Genomic DNA, 15,298 nt, shown 5'->3' on the forward strand with positions numbered 1-15,298 from the left:
CCCTGGGGCCAGTAGCCCTCCAGTCCTGAGCTTGGGGAGGGCTCTGGACGTGTCCATGCTTGCTGCCCCATGGAGCTGGGGTACCCACACCCGACCTGACCTTGCCGTCACGAGAGGCTGGCAGGAGGGGCTCTGAGTGCACTTGCCACGTTCTTCCCTTCAGCTGCTTCCCTGTTCACCTCCCCCCCCCCCCACACACACGGGTCCGGCCGCAGGCAAATCCCTGGGGGGCCCTGGGACACCCAGGTCTGACACATCCCACACTGCCACAGTGGCTACACCCTCCTAGAGCAGCCCCAGCCCACGAACACCCCACCGCCAGCTGAGGGGGCAGAAGCCGGGCCCTGGGCAGGTGAGAGGAGCCACATTCCAGAGGCACCGACGGCAGGAGGATCCCACAGAGGGCTGCCCTAGCGCACACCCCACGAGCATCCCACCCCGCTCAGGAGAGGGCACTACTGCTGCCTCAGCTCTGGGACCCTCAGCCCTGGGCGCGCCTCCATGCGGGGCCCTGACCTGAGCGTCCACCCGGGCCTCGCCGACCCCCACCCAGCCATGCCGGCCACACCACAGCTCTGTCCCACCTGCCCCCCGAGGAGACCAGGGTCCCAAAGCCCCCCACTGGGGCAGGGGCGCAGGCAGGGTTGCAAGCACAGCGCAGGCGGCCACGCAAGCTGAGGCTGGCGGCATGCGGACAGTCGCAGCACGACAGCAGACAGTACAGGCGGGCGGCGGGGGCACCAGGGCCGCCGGAGCGAGGACAGTCCACTGACCGGCGCTGGGCCCGGAAGGAGGGGTGGCCCGCGAGCCGGAGGCCCCGGGGCAGGAGGCAGCGTTGGGCGAGCTGGGGGCCCGAGGGGCAGCACTCCGGTCTTTGCCGAGCGACAGGTAAATCGGGAGGAGCCGGGGCAGCAGGGTGTGGCCCAGCCCGCGTGGACTGCCCTTGGACGTGCCCTGAGCCGTCCGCCGCGCACGCGTGAGCACAGCACACACAGGCACGCGCGGAGGGCCGGGCCTTACCCCTACTGGGCATCAAGAGGCGCTTCTTCACGTTGCCTGGCAGCGCCCGGCGGCAGGAGAGAGGAGAGAACACACGGTCAGCGGGTGCAGGCGCGGCGGGGGCCAGGGTCGGGTGCCCCGGGGCCACAGGCCGTGCTGGCCAAGCCCAAGGCCCCGCCGGACTCACCGTCCACCCCGTTGTGCTGCTCGTAGCTCCTCTTGCCCAGGATGGTAGGGGAGCCGTTGTTGATGACGGGGGCCGACTTGGCCGGGGTCAGGCCGCCGAGCACGCCGGACACGCTCTTCACAGGGTCGGGCTTCGGGGGGCGGGGGTGGGTCTCTGCAGAGGCAACGCGGGCAGGTGGGCGCACTGCGGGCCCTCGGCAGCAGCCCTGCCGCCCGACTGTGGGCCGCCAGAGCCCAGGCCCATGGCGACCAGGGCCCGGGAGGGCACCGCAGTCCAGCACCCCCGGGCATCCTGTGAGCGGGGACAGCTGCTGGGGCCGGGCTCCTTGGCTCCTCCGCCCTGGCCGAAGGGCCGCAACACCGGGGACCACCGGCAGCTTACAGGCTCCAGACACCCATAAACCAGCAGGTCCACTCAGCGGCCACCGGAGCCGACGGCACAGGGCTGGCCACTAGACAGACGATGAGTTTTAACGGCCCAGCTGGCTGGCCGAGGACGAGCCCACGAGCGCCGGCCTGGAAGGCACGGGCTCACACCTGCCAAGGTCCCACAGCCCTGGGGGGCTCGCAGGGAACAGAGACCACCTCCTCCCATGGGTCGGGTCGGGGTGAGGCCAGCCCCGGGACCGAGACTCCACAGCAAGTGCTGCCGGGAGCTCCCAGCTCTGGAATGTCCCTCACGAAGGGGAAGCCCCGCCCTCGTCCAAGCCCAGCCAAGGCCAGCCGAGCCCAGCCGAGCCCAGCCGAGCCAAGGGCCCAGGAACAAGCCGGGCGGGGCGGGGCGGCAAAGCCAGCCGAAGGGCTCAGGGTCCCCAGGCCCCGAGGCCCCTCCCTGCAGGCTGCTGCCTAGGTGTGCACGTCTCCCACCCAGCCGTGACCCTGCCCTGGGGCGTGGGGCGCGGAGAAGCCCCCGCGGGAGATCCAGGCTCAGAGGCATCACAAGAGCCAGTGCCCCCAACCCAGATCCCTGGGGACTGCAGGGGCGAGGGGAGCAGGGTGGGGAGAGGCTGGGACCCCCTGGGGGGGCCAGGGCTGTGCTGGAGGAGAGCAGGCTCACCGAGGTGCCGCAGGACGGCCTCCAGGGGCTTCCGCGCGGCCTGCTTCAGCACCAGCGGGCTCTGAGAGGCTCCGGGCAGCCGTGCCGTGCCTGTGGGGTGCGAGGCCCGGGTAAGAGCTCCCGCGGGGGCTGCACACCCCGTCCCCACCAGCCCCGCCAGCGCCCCTCCCGCAGGGACACTCACACTCAGCCTTGATGGCCGCACTGTTGATGGGCATGTAGGGGTGCCGGGCGGCATGCCACGGGCGCAGGATCTCACGGCACAGGCGCCGGGCGATCCGCGTGAGCTTGGTGGTGTGCAGGTAGAAGGCCTGTCTCGTCTTCATGGCAAACTTGGGGCTCCCGCTGCTCCGGGCTGGGATGCCGTGGGGGCTCTGCGGAAGGGGGCGAGCCGCCCCAACACAGCGCCATGACCGCGGGCCGGACCGCGGGGCGTGCGCTGGGGCAGGGTGGGGGGGACCGACTTACCATGTTACTGCGGTTGGGTCCTGGCCTCTCTCCATCTAACCGGGTTGGCATTTTCAAGCCACCATATTTCTTCCAATATGTCCAACAAGATGCGCAGAGGCGACACTGCATGTTAGGGGGACCCCAAGAATACCACTGGTAAGACTGGGTGGCTACGGACAACAAAGTTGGAAATAGACGGATTCTTAAGCAGAACCAGTGACGGCAGAGAGCATTACACAGCTGTCGCCCGCCCGCGCCCACCACCCACCCTGTGGGCCCGGGCACCCGGTACTCCCCGAGAGGGCTTCCCCGGCAGGGCGTGGCCACCGCCCCCAGGCTGGGCCCCAGGGCAGTGCAGGGGCGCCCAGGGCTGTGGGCGAGGGGCACCCAGATGCCGGGCGGGGCACTTACTGTAACAGCTCTCGCAGGCCCGGCCGGCCCCAGGGCTCTGGCCTGGCGCCCCGGCACCGTTCACCACGCCTGCCTTCACGTTGTTGACGCTGATCTGGTTCGGGTTTGGCTTGTTACTTGGGTAAGGAAGGGAGAGAGGGAAGACGTCACGGGACCACCAAGCCCTGGGCGCGCAGCTCTGGGGCCCGGCAGCCCCGGTGCAGACCTGCCTGGCCACAGGGCAGACGCTGACCCCTGCCTGAGGGTGTGGGATCTTTCTCCCCTCGAGTTCTAGAAGCAGCTCCCGCCTTGCCGACACCCCAGCTCCATCTGCCTGCGCTTAGCTCAGCTCAGAGTTGAACCCCAGGCCGGGTGGGGCCCCGTGCTGATACGCTGTGCTGCCCCCACCTCTGCCCCCGGGCCGCCACGGGCTTCGATGGCAGGCCCCCGGCTCTCTAGGACTCAGCCAGGGCGGCGCCGTGAGGGCCGCGCGGCGCGGGGCGGCGCTGAGGGCCGCGTGGCGCGGGGCGGCGCCGTGGGCGCGTACTTACTAGTTGGGGATATAAACTTGCTTTAGCTTGCTCTCCGCTTCCGCTGCTTTCAAGCGTTTCTTCAAACACAGAGCAAAGGGTCAGGGCGGCCAGCAGGTGGGTCTGGAGAGGGGATCCCCCAGTCCCCACGCCGCCCCCTCACCCTAACGTTCCCACAGGGCCCCTCGGCCCCGCCCAGGCCGGGCCCTCACCTGCTGCACGTATCTGTCGGTGGTCTTCCACATGTAGTAGTACTCGATGATGCTGGTGAGCGACTTCCAGGGGAGCTGGGGGGAGAGGGGCACGTCAGGGGGCGGGCGGGGCATGGCGGGCCGCTAACCCCACCCGGGAGGGGGCGAGCCCCCCCCAGCCCGCGTCAGGGCCCCTCTCAGGCCTTGCCCCCTCTCTCCCTCTCAGGCACACTCCATTCAACGCAAGAGCTTCCTCCCCGGTTCCGGCACCTCTGCCCTGCTCGGTCGGCGGTGGGTGCCCCTCCCGTCGCGCACGGTGCTGGACGCCCAGACACCAGCCCCACCCACGGCCGTGGGCTGCAACGCTTCCCCCGTGCGTCCTCGCGGCCACTCTGCTCCCGGGTCCCAGCTCCCCTGCTGTGCGGGCGCCACCTCTGGGCTCCACAGGCTGCCTGTGGGTCCAGCGTGGCCGTCAGAGTCTTGCCGCTGCCATCCCGCCCCTGCGTTTCCACGCCACCTCCGGGCCAGTCTCAGGCGAGTCCCGCGGCGCCCTCCCGGGCGTGTCGACAATTCACTCCGTGCCACCGCGCACGGGGCCCGGGACGTGCGGGAGGCGTGGCGAGCTGAGCGCTTTGCGTCCCGCCCGCCCCCTCGCTGGCGCTTGTTTCCGTGTGAGGAGGCCTTGCTGCCCTGCTTAGGTGTTCAGTGCGTTCCGCGCATCTGCCTCGCACAGGGGGCCGGCTGTCTGGGCTCGGCCTGTGTCCACGGCACCAGGGGCTGCGCGGGTCCCTCTGATGGCCTCTGGGGACCGACATGCTTCTCCACCCTCAGTAGTGCCGTCTGCCTTCTGACGTGGGTCCTGTGGCATCAGCCTCGTCCGTTACTGCAGAGGTGCTGCTCAGAGTCAGATGTTGGCGAGGCCGCTGCATCCCGGCCCCTCCTAGGCGCTCGCGGTCAGGCCGGCCCGGCCGCCCCTGCCGCCCTCTCTGCACAGGCGCGCTCTTCGGAGTGACCACCAGTTGGCCACCTTTCAGATGAGTTCAAGTGTATTTCAGGGGCTGTAAGGGCAGGAGGGGCCCCTGAGGGCACAGGCCCTGCCGGTGCTGGAATCCCCACGGGCTCACTGGTGGACACTTGCAAGGGACACAAAGCAAGGACATACAAGGAGACGCTCGGCCACTTAAGAACAACCAACACAGCCAAACGAACCAAGTCAAACAAGGCCCGGCGGGGACCCCGGCGACACCAGCGTGGACCTCGCCTTGGTGGCTCAGCCCAGGCCCCAGCAGGCGGCCTTGGGCGTTTCCTCCGGAGCCACCAACAGACAAGGGGACGGAAAAACGGCGGCCCGGCGGGCACAGCAGGGCCCTGAACCTGCGCCCCGGTACTCACGAAGTCTTGCTGAATGTCAGTGAAATCCTTCCCGTACTTCTCCAGAGCCTCCTCGAAAAGGCTGGCCTCCGAGGCCGACCACTCTTCCATCTCGTCCCTGCAGAGGACGGGCCCGCCCTGCGGCACCAGGGCCGAGATGGCCTTGGCGACGTCGTACACACTCCTGTGCAGCGTGTCCATGGCGTGGAACTGCAGCAGGAGAGGCGGGGTCGCCTGGGCCCCAGAGCTGGGGCGACCCCACCCCGCCCGGTCCCAGGCAGGAGGCACACCCGGGCCGTGTGGGAGGCCACAGGACCCAGGGGCTGGCCCTCCCTGCCACCTGGGAGGGGGATAAGGACAGTCTCGGGGGGGCGGCCGGGGGCCTCTGGGGAGAGCACAGGGACAGGCCAAGCTGCTCGGAGCAGAAGAGGGGAGCAGGTGTGCTCCCAGGCCCACTTCGGCAGGGGCGGGACTCCAGGAGGGCGGGGCTCAGCCGGCAGACAGTGGGTGACTGACCCCAGGGCCAAAGTGCCCTGGGCAGGAGGGGCCGGCCTAGGGCACGAGCCGTCCTCTGGGAGATGCCGCTGCCTCTGAGGTGGCAAGTGTGGAAAGAGAAGGGCGGGCTGAGGACGTGCGGCCCGCAGACCAGCAAGGGCCCAGGACGGCCTGACCACGTGCCGGCCGGCAGCCTCTCACCAGCATGAGACAGGGTCACCACACAGGGGCAGTGAGAGCCCTGCGCTGTGCCCCCCAGGGAGGGCTGTGCCCCCCAGGGAGGGCTGTGCCGCCCGGGGAGCGGGTGCTGATCTGAGCAGACGCACAGGGCCGCGGCTGCCCGGTGGCCCTCTCACTTACCAGGGTGATGTCCCGAGAGGCGGCCGCGGCGCTCATGTGCAGGCTGGGCTGTCGGACAGAGCTGCTGCAGTCCAGGGCGCGTGCAAAGGTGCCCACGGAGCTGGGGAGGAGGAGAGACGCTGACCACTGGAGCGGACAAGCAGGAGGAGCGGCCGGACCAAGCCAGACACGCAGAGGCGTCCAGACTCGGCTGTCTCGGGAAGGAACACTGTGGTCTGGAGCGCGGGCACGTCGTTTCTGAGACCTTGCAGACCTCTTCTTACAAAAGAGAGCCTTCAGGTCCTGAGGCTCAGGACCCCATTCCTACACTGTTTCCGACGGCACCCGGCCCAGGCGCCTTCTGGGCGTGTGGCCCCCGTGTGCTCGCAGGAGCTCCCCTCCTGCTGTCCCAGCCCAGGGACCCCTGGGAGGCCGGCCTGGGCAGAAGCTGCTCCTCGGAGGGCTGCCCCTCTGTGCCCAGGAGGCCCTGCGCCTGCAGGCCACATGTGCCCGGTCCCGGAGCTGGACAAGCAAGCCCTACCGTCCGGGGAAAGAGCCCCCGTCTGCGGCCGGCTTACGTGGCCTCGGCTGGTGGGCGGCCCCTGAGGTCCACAGGTCGGGCTGCCGCCTGGACCCAGGGACCCGCAGCCCCCCAGAGCCGGCTCCACCTTCAGGGAAGGGCCAGGCCCCACGCTGCAGGCCTCCCTAGGAGCCACGAGGGGGTCTCAACAGAGCAGGGCCCCGGACCCTCTAACCTCCCAGGCCCTTCACTGGGGGACGCCCTGTAGGACAGGCACCCGACGCCCACCGCAGGGGCGGGGCAGTGGCTCAGGCCCCGAGCCGGCTTGCGCCCGGGGGTCAGGCAGGGCGTGGCCGCCCCAGCCCAGCACTCACCGGGCCACCACCAGGAACTGGTCGATCTGCTTGTCCACCAGCGGGTTGTGAACCTCCCACACCTTGGTCTCCAGCTTGGCCTGGTCTCGGCCGTCCTCCTCGCCTAGGAGGACGAAACACTGCGCGGTGAGAACACCGAGGCCGTGAGAAGACCCCCGCAGCTCCGCTTGGAGCCCAGGGTTGGACGAGGTACCAGGCCGCTGAGGCGGGGAGCGGGCTGGGAGGGCGAGTGAGCCCAGGGACGAGGCGACGGCGCGCGTGCGCACACACACGCGAGCAGGCACGTGCACGCACGGGGCGGTCGGGCCCAGAGCTCCAGGGCGCGCTCAACACACGATGGCCTTCACCTCCGGAAACAGTGGGCGCCTGGGGCTGGCAGCCCGCGGCCCCCGTGGAGGAGCTTGAAGAGGTGCCGTCGGGAGGGCCCAGGGAGCACAGCCAGCTGGACAGAGGGGCGCAGCGGCTCGGACCTGACCAATCAACTCTTTCCTCTGAGGCTCTGCGGGGTGGGGTGCGGCTGCGCCCAGCCCCCAGCGGCAGCCCTGCCACAACGAGGACACTGATGTCAACTCAGTGCGGACCCACGCCTGCCACCCAAGGGTGCCCTCGGCGTCAAAAGCCTCTTGGGGCCTCTTCCCTCTGCAGGCGGGAGCCCCACTCCTCACCCTGTATGCGGTGCGCGTGGGGCTCAGGGCCCAGCCAGGAGGGTTTCTCTCCTGGGCAGCTGCCCATGCCAAGCGCCACCTGCCACGTGCTCCAGGCTGCAAGGGGCAGACGAGGCCAGCACGAGGGTCCAGAGAACGCCCGCCCCGAGGTCACAACCCCGCTCAGCTCAGGCGCTCCGCCTGCACGTCTGCAGACCCTCTCAGCCTCTGTCGCTCTCTGTGGCGACCAACTTCCAGACCCAGGGCAGGACCCCTCACAGCACTCAGCAAGCCCGCGGGAGCCCTGTGCGAGCACGGTCATGCAGGGCCGGGCACGGCTGGAAGTCACCAAGGAAATACGTGCTCCCTCGCCCTGGGGAAGGTCAGGCCCTGCTAGGCCCCAGGGGACGGCGCCGGGCCAGAGGCTCACAGGAGAGAAGCCCTGCACTGCAGACCGACCCGGGGGTGGGAACGAAGAGATCTGAGGGGTCGGGGTCCTGGGGGCTGCATCTGTAGGACGAACACAGGTGTTCGTCACACACAGGTGTCGTGGGTAGGCTCCTTCCTGGTGGTGACTCGGCACGGAGAGCCCTCCCCAGGGACAGTGGGTACCAAGGAAGGCAGGGCCCCCACTCCTGGATCCAAGGTCTGCAGGCCGCGACCAGCCCCCAGCGACTGCCGGGCAACTGAGCCCAGAGCCACGGGCACAGCTAGCTGTGGCCCCAGCTGGCGCCCACGCCCACTGGTGCACCTGCAGACGCCTCACGCGCCCAAGGCAGGGGCACAGCTTCACCCGCTGGGAAGGGTCCAGGCTCCAGGAGGAGAACAGGGAACTGAGGCCTAGGCCGACCCCACCTCGCCCCAGCAGCCCAGGGGTCGGGAGGAGGAAGGGCTGTAGGGATGCCGCCCCTGGCCCTGGGGCTGCAGGCAGGGCTTCCCCGGGGCACCCTGAGACCAGAGACGCGTCCTCCCGCCAAGCACCCAGGGCTGGCCAGAAAGCAAGGTCCTCGGACGTTCCAGCCACTCAGTGTTCTCCTGTGGCCGCCGTGTGGCCTCTCCTGTTTCCCACTGGATGTGGCCCTTTATCCTCAGCCAGGCTGGCTGGGATGGTGTAGACCAGGAGGCCCCACGGGGCCACTGGAGGGTGCCCATCCCTGGAGCGGGGCCCGGGTGCCAGGTGCACCCCCCCAGCAGGAGGACGGGCTGCACCAGGAGACCAGCTGGGCCAGCGCATCTGACTCTGCGCGAGTGCGGGGGCCCCCACAAGTGACGCGAGCGGCCCCAGGGCAGGACCACAGGGCAGAGCGCCAGGGCTGGTGGGAAGGGCAGCCTCACCCCACCTGGGACGGAGCCGGACACCCACGAACAGAGGGAACCGCCCCCACCAGGTGCTTCCCGTTAGCCCTCCTTCTCACATCCGACCGGCGGCAGGAACCCCCATAAGACAGAGACAGAGACCAAAACCAAGCAACGGGGGAGGCAAGTGTGTGTGTGTATGTGTGTGTAAGATGCACACGCGTGGGAGGTGTGGCGCGCGTGTGTGCAGCAGGAAACACGCACACAGGCCGAGAGCGGATGTTTAGGTCAAGCGGACCAGCTTCTGGGGATCAGGAGTTGCGTCCCCGAAAGGAGCAGCAGCCACGGAAAGAAGGGACGTCTGGCATTTCTACAGCACAGGGGAAACCGAGGCACAGACCACAGGGGAGCCAAGCCCAACCCGCAGCCCCACAGGTGCTGGGGATGCTCGCCAGGAGGACACCGCGCTCCTGAGGGACACCTGGGCGCCACGCGGGGATGACCCTGCACACAGGGGACCAGCTCCGCAGGAGCACAGGCTCCGAAGAGAGCGCCATCGAGGGCAAGCAAGTGCGCAGGTCAGCCGTCGGGCCTGCCGCACAGCAACTACGCGGCCGCGCAGGAAGGAAGCGGGGGAGGGGAGGTGGCGGGTACCACGAGGCCCGGACCCCGCCGCGCTCCCGGTCAACCTGAGCTGCCTGAGTGTGGCCACCACCCAAGTGACCCGGGCTCAACCACATGGCCCCAGAAGGAAGCCCGCCAAACGGCGCCCCAAGCCAGACAGCACCGGCCTTGCTGGTCACCGCGGGTCCACGTTCCTGCCTGGGCAGCTTGGTCGGGGACAGAACGGGCTGAGAAGCTGGGAGTCAAGCCCGCCCATGACCCCCGGGCTGCTGAGGACTGAAGGGCAGGGGAGCTGCCACCGCGTCCCCGTGCACTTCAGCCTCGCGGACGGCACCACCCGCCAGAAGTCAGTGAAACAGGCAGATCCATTCAAACGAGTTTTTGGGAGAGAAAAAGGGCTTCGAAAAGGTTATGAAAACAACTGACGAAAGGAAACAAAATCTGCAGGTGCCAGAGAGGGTCCGACGACCCCTCCTGCTGGGGGTCCTGTGGCTTGCCGCCCCATCCCAACACCCAGAGGCCCCCGCCCTCCCCGCCAGCCCCCCGGCCCTCCCTACCTTCTTTCAGCAGGTCGGTGATGTCCGCCTGGTACCGGTTCCCGACACGGATCTCTCCCTTGTCAGCCAGGAGGGTCTTCTGCTGGGGGTCATAGACGAGAGAGTAGAAGAAGAAGTCCTGGAAAACAGCACACGGGGCGGCGTCAATACACAGCACCCTCGGCCACGCTCGTGGGAGGTCAGCAGACGGGAGGGGCGACCGTTGGGGAGACAGACACAGAGAGCTGACGGGTCAGCAGGCTTGAGAGCACAGGGGAGGCAGCTGTGGCGCCAGTTCCCCACACTGCCACGTGCCCACCACAGCAACAGTTGAAAACTGAGTTTATGAGAGCATTTCACAGCAACAAAAATCCGAAGGCATCTGGGAACGAAGCTGACAGATTCTGGGCACGTCCTTTGAGAAGATAGTGCCGTTTTCGTGCAGTTGTCACAGGAGACGTACACAAAGGGGGTTACGTTACAGAATGTTCTGGACTCGGTGCCCAGAGCTGTCAGCGGAGCAGCAGCCTGCAGCCCTCAGCCTCGGAGCCTGTCTTCACCCCACACGCCTGCGCCCAGGCTGTTCCGGCTGGAACTGGCACAGTCCGGCCTTCCTGGCCCTTCGCTGCCTGGCACTCCACGTGCCGAAGCTGCTTCTCAGAAGCTGCGTTTAGCTGGCTTGGGCTGCTCTGCAGAAACCAGCCTGCCGACCCTGGGCTTCCCCGGGGGTCTCCCCGTGTACACCGAGGGTCGCGGCACCCCGTGCCAGGACTGCTACCTGGCCCCGTGTCCCCGTGCCGCCTTTCTTAATCCCTTGTGGTTGCTTCTCGCGGCCTCTGCTCCCCGGCGGCGGCCAGCTCCTGCGTCTGGGTGCGGGTGCGGGTCCGTGCAGGCTGCGGCTGCACCCGCAGCCGAGGACCGACTCCCTGAGGCCCGAGCAGGATGGCGGGCCTGGGCGCAGTCAGTCGATTCTTGCCCGGGGCCGCCCAGACCGGGAGGGGAGGCCGTCCCAGTGGGCTGCCTGCCGTCTCAGGCTAAGAGCCACCCACCCCTAGACAGGTGAGCGAGAGCAGCAGAAACCACGAGGCGTGCGCCCAGGACACACACAGGTCCCCGAACGGGGCCCACGCGCTCGCCACTGCCGGACACCAAGTGGTTCACAGCCGCCGTTTTGCTCACGGCCGTCCCTCCGCGTCACCACCTCTGTGTGGCTGTCACTCAGGGGTCTTTCTAAACTGCAGACAACAGCCCCCAGTGGACGCACGCCTGGGGGCCACGGCCCCTGCTCTGTCCCGTGGGCAGGCACGCGGCGGCTCCCTGGAGCCCGGGCTGCCCTGGGGGCTCTTCAGCGCCGACTCCAGGCAGCGGCCTCCTGGTGGTGCTCCAACGCCTGATGGAGTCAGGCCTCGGTGAGGCCACGGCACCGGGCTTGCCCTCCCTCGCTGGACTGCTGTCGCCATGGTCCACGGTCCGACCCCCCGTCCACCTTGCCCCTCTGGGCCCCCAGGAAGAGCCGGGCCCTGCCTCGGGGAGAGGGAACTGTGGCTGAGAACAAGCGTCGCCCACAGACGATGACACTCCTGCTAGGAGCTGCGGGGTGGCCGCACGCAGGTCCCAGGGGAGCCCGCAGTGCATGGGGACACGCAGGGAGGGGACCCCGGACCCACAACCACTCCTCGCCTGGCCCCAGGAGCTCCCTTACACTGCGACCTGTCCCACTAGCCCACTAGGTAACACCCGTGCCCGCGCCGCTCCTGACCCCGCTGGCCTGCCATCGTCCCCAAACACGCTTCTCGCTGCTCCCAGGACTCACGCGTGCACCCTCTGGGGACGTTTTCGGTCGTTCCGCCTCGGGGGAGGGGCGCTGGGCGGGCAGCACGCACCCGCCCTGGGTGTCACCGCGGGCTCAGGGCGAGCAGCTCGGGGGTCACAGCAAGGCCCAGGCACCGGCCGCCGTGGCTCCCCTCCCACCCTGGTCTGGGATGAGGAGGTCGGTGCCCTGGCCCCAGACCCTGGCAGCACTACGGTTTCGGTTTCCTAAGCTCAGAAACCCTCTGGCTGCCTGGCCAACACAGTCGTGGGTCAACCCAGCGAAGACCGGAGACGGTGGCCTGGACTGCAGTAGGGCCACACGCCCGCTGGGAAAGCCTGACGGCGACCACGGCGGCCAGCACGAGTCCCATCGTCCCCTCCAGGACGAGTCGTGCCCCTCCTGGGGGGCGGGGGGTGGTGGGGAGAGCAGACCCCCGGGAGCCGTCACGCCCACTTTGGGCCCTCACTCTGGAGGTGCGAGGAGTGGGGACTGCACGGGACACCGGGAAGGGCCGTGACAGCGCCTGACCTCAGGGCACCACGGGCGGGGAAGGGCCTGAGCCCAGCGTGAGGTGGGAGCAGCAATGCCCACCCAGACCAGACCAGCGGAGCCAGGATCCGCCTCTGCCCCCACCCCCCAGGCCCCAGCCCACGACGTCGGGCCTCACCTCCCGTTCCAGGTAGGACTTGAGGGACTCAGTCTCGTTGAGCAAAGTGACGCTGCACTTCCCTCTGCAAGATAAGGGCGCGCGTCAGGGGAGCTGGGCAGACTCCCTGGGGCCCGCCCCCGGCCCCCGGGCACCTGACGTGGGTGGCAGGACTCCCTCGGGCCCGCCCCCGGCCCCCGGGTACCTGATGTGGGTGGCGGGCAGTGACTCCAGCTGTCTGGAGAGGAAGAGCTCTCGATGCCTCAGCTGGTGCTTGAGCTTCTCGGGCAGGTCTGCCATTTCTGGGTTCTCCATTTCCTCCTCTGTTTCACCTGAAGGACACAGAGCTCCTGTGAGCTGGTCCCAGAGACACACGCTCAGGCGGCTGGACAAAGGCCCACCCGCTGGCTGCACAGGCCCCTCCCCACGCTGGACCCGGGGCAGGTGGCAGTGTAGGTCCCCGCAGCGCACCCCAGAAGCCCCGGGCATCTGAGCAGGAAGGAGGACAATGTCCTGTGCTGGCCTGGGAAGCAGCACGTCAGAGAAAGAAGGGAAAGCGAGACAGCAGCTGCTGCATGTCCAGGACAGGGGGGCAGGACCCACCATGCCCCGCAGCCCTCCCTGCGCCAGGAACCCCTCAGGCCTGCCTCGCAGCAGGGCACACAGGCGCGGGCACACGGGCAGCCCGGCGCACAGACCTCAGGACCCTCCCGCAGGGGCGGCTCTTACCTTCCTCGCCGTTGTCGGCCCCCGATCCAGTTTTATAGCAGACCGACAGGGCTGTGTAACAGACAGACAGCACCCAGATGGCGGGTCAGCGACAGCGTGCCGCGCTACTCACTCCCTGCCCGGCCTGGACTGAGGGCTGTGAGGCCAGGAAGCAGGGTGGACAAGGGGGCCGCGGACCACCCAGCCAAAGACAGAGAACACCTGAGCCTCTGGACATCCCTACTAGCTGACCTCAGCTCCTGCCAACCCCACGCCCACGCTGCCCAAGACTCTCCAAGCAGAGCCCCAGACAAGCCTGGGCAGCGAGGCCCTGCTACCTGCACACAGAACACACCTGCCCCTACGAAGTCGGGAGAAGCAAGGACGGGGCGGGGGACACAGCCGAGCCACAGCGTGGGGGGGCGGGGGCGGGGGCGGGGGACGTGTCCCAAGGCCGGTCAGCAACGCGTGCTTCCTGCCTGCGGATGGTGATCCGGGGGGCCTCGGCCACACCTCCAGGGCTGGGCCATCGATGGGCACAGGGAAAGCCTGAAACTCGAAACTGGCATGCGGTGGGGCTGTGGAAGGTCTCCAGGATGTGGACCCCAGCACATGCAGCCCTGGGGCTGGAGTGCCCCCAAACACACACTGGCGGTCTGGGGTCGTGCACAGTGGGGTGGGGGAAGCCAGACGCATGGCGAAACCCATCCTCTGCCCCAAGACCCAAAGGTAGGGGCGTGGAGCCCAGCCCCCCCAGGCTCTGGGCCACCACAAGGCCCCTGGCCCTCTGCTGCCCTCCTGTGGTGGCTGCAAGGAGTCCTGGTGCCCCTGGGCAGGGGACACGCCCCCCCGCCCCCCAAAAAAAACCCTGGTTGCAGCAGCTCAGACGGAGGTCAAGGCTAGGGGCGGGGGCGCTGGGGGAAGAGGGGCAGGGCCAGTCTGCCCGGCCCGTGGGCGATGGGAGCCTGGCCTCGGCACCTCCCTGCCCACTCCCGGGGACGTCACAAGCACCCGGAAGCCGGCCCACCACCCCCACACCTTATCCTGCTCACGCCTGTCCGGTGACGGCTCCGCTGGCCCTGCAGCATGGCTAGGGACCGGGCCGGGGGCAGCCACCCTGGCCCCTGCCCGCGACAGGCCCTTGGGCATCCATTCCAGGTCTGCAGGCACCACCCCTCCCTGTCCTGAAACTAGCTCACAGTGGCTCTGAGACCCCCAGCCCACCAGGGCTCCCTGCCATCAGCAACGGTGAGGAGGGACCCAGCAACGCACACCCCAGGGCCACGCTTAAGGCCTCAGGGGTGGCCAGGGTTTGGGCCAGGCCAACCTCCAGCCCCCGGGAGACCAGGAGAGAGCCTCCCCACAGCCCCCAGGCCCCGTCCCCAGCGGACCCTCAAACGAGCGTGGGCTGTGGCGCTTGGCCTCTAGGAACCCAGGGCACATGGCCCCTGGCACAAAAGCCCCTCCCTCTGGGATCCAGGGTGCCCGGGCCCTGGGCTCAGAGCTGGGGGGCCTTCCCCACAAGGCCCAGGCAGGCTCTGGGCTCCCACCCTACGCCAGCTCAGCTTACACACCCTACTGGCTCTCCCGAGCCCCTGCAGCTGGTTCTGGGGGGTTCCAGGGAGGACCTGTCACCTGTGTCCACTGTCCCCTCGGGCAAGGCCTTGGTCTCAGGACAGCTCTGTGGGAGGGGGCCACACACCTCGAGACAGGGCCGTGGCGGAGCAGAATGTGGCCTGGAGACCCCAGCAAGGGCTCTACCGTTCCGGGGAGGCCTGTGTGGCCCCAGGGCATCTGTGCTGCACCAGGGGCTGGACGTCCTGGTAGGGGCAGGGCGGAAGCTTGTCCCTCAGGCCCCCGGGCCCAGAAGAAACTCGAGTAGCTAATCTGACCGTGCAGTGGGCTCCCCTGGGTCTCTACCCCTCCTGCCAGAAGGGCCCGCAGAGTGTCCCTACACCCATGCCCTGACGCTGGGCGAGGCCCTGGGCAGCGAGGTGGACCAGCCTCGCCCCAGCTGCAGTGAGCTCACAGATGCGCACACCAGGAGAGTCAACCCCGAGAAACGTGGTTTCTGCACAAACCACTGCGAGACGGAGCAGGCAGTACAGGCTCCTGAGAAAACAGCCGAG

General features: G+C 68.7%; 1 protein-coding gene across 2 annotated transcripts in view; it reads right to left on the bottom strand.

Annotated features, from left to right (window-relative positions):
• MTA1 (metastasis associated 1) overlaps positions 1-15,298 on the bottom strand; it is a 38,007-nt gene that overhangs the window by 3,112 nt on the left and 19,597 nt on the right. The window contains exons 4-18 of one of the 2 annotated variants that reach the window (XM_082855380.1): positions 13,191-13,241; positions 12,667-12,793; positions 12,483-12,546; positions 10,024-10,141; positions 6,903-7,005; positions 6,030-6,129; positions 5,196-5,384; positions 3,825-3,899; positions 3,634-3,692; positions 3,104-3,219; positions 2,711-2,862; positions 2,427-2,616; positions 2,243-2,332; positions 1,187-1,339; positions 1,021-1,056 (exon numbers count right to left, since the gene is read on the bottom strand). In XM_082855380.1, the coding sequence (XP_082711506.1) occupies positions 1,021-1,056; positions 1,187-1,339; positions 2,243-2,332; positions 2,427-2,616; positions 2,711-2,862; positions 3,104-3,219; positions 3,634-3,692; positions 3,825-3,899; positions 5,196-5,384; positions 6,030-6,129; positions 6,903-7,005; positions 10,024-10,141; positions 12,483-12,546; positions 12,667-12,793; positions 13,191-13,241 (1,623 nt within the window). Of the gene's footprint in view, positions 1-1,020; positions 1,057-1,186; positions 1,340-2,242; positions 2,333-2,426; positions 2,617-2,710; positions 2,863-3,103; positions 3,220-3,633; positions 3,693-3,824; positions 3,900-5,195; positions 5,385-6,029; positions 6,130-6,902; positions 7,006-10,023; positions 10,142-12,482; positions 12,547-12,666; positions 12,794-13,190; positions 13,242-15,298 lie in introns of those variants that run through there. The other variant, XM_082855381.1, reaches the window with a different exon arrangement.

Source organism: Leucopleurus acutus, assembly GCF_964270905.1.
Source record: "Leucopleurus acutus genome assembly, chromosome: 1".
NCBI classification, from domain to species: domain Eukaryota; kingdom Metazoa; phylum Chordata; class Mammalia; order Artiodactyla; family Delphinidae; genus Leucopleurus; species Leucopleurus acutus.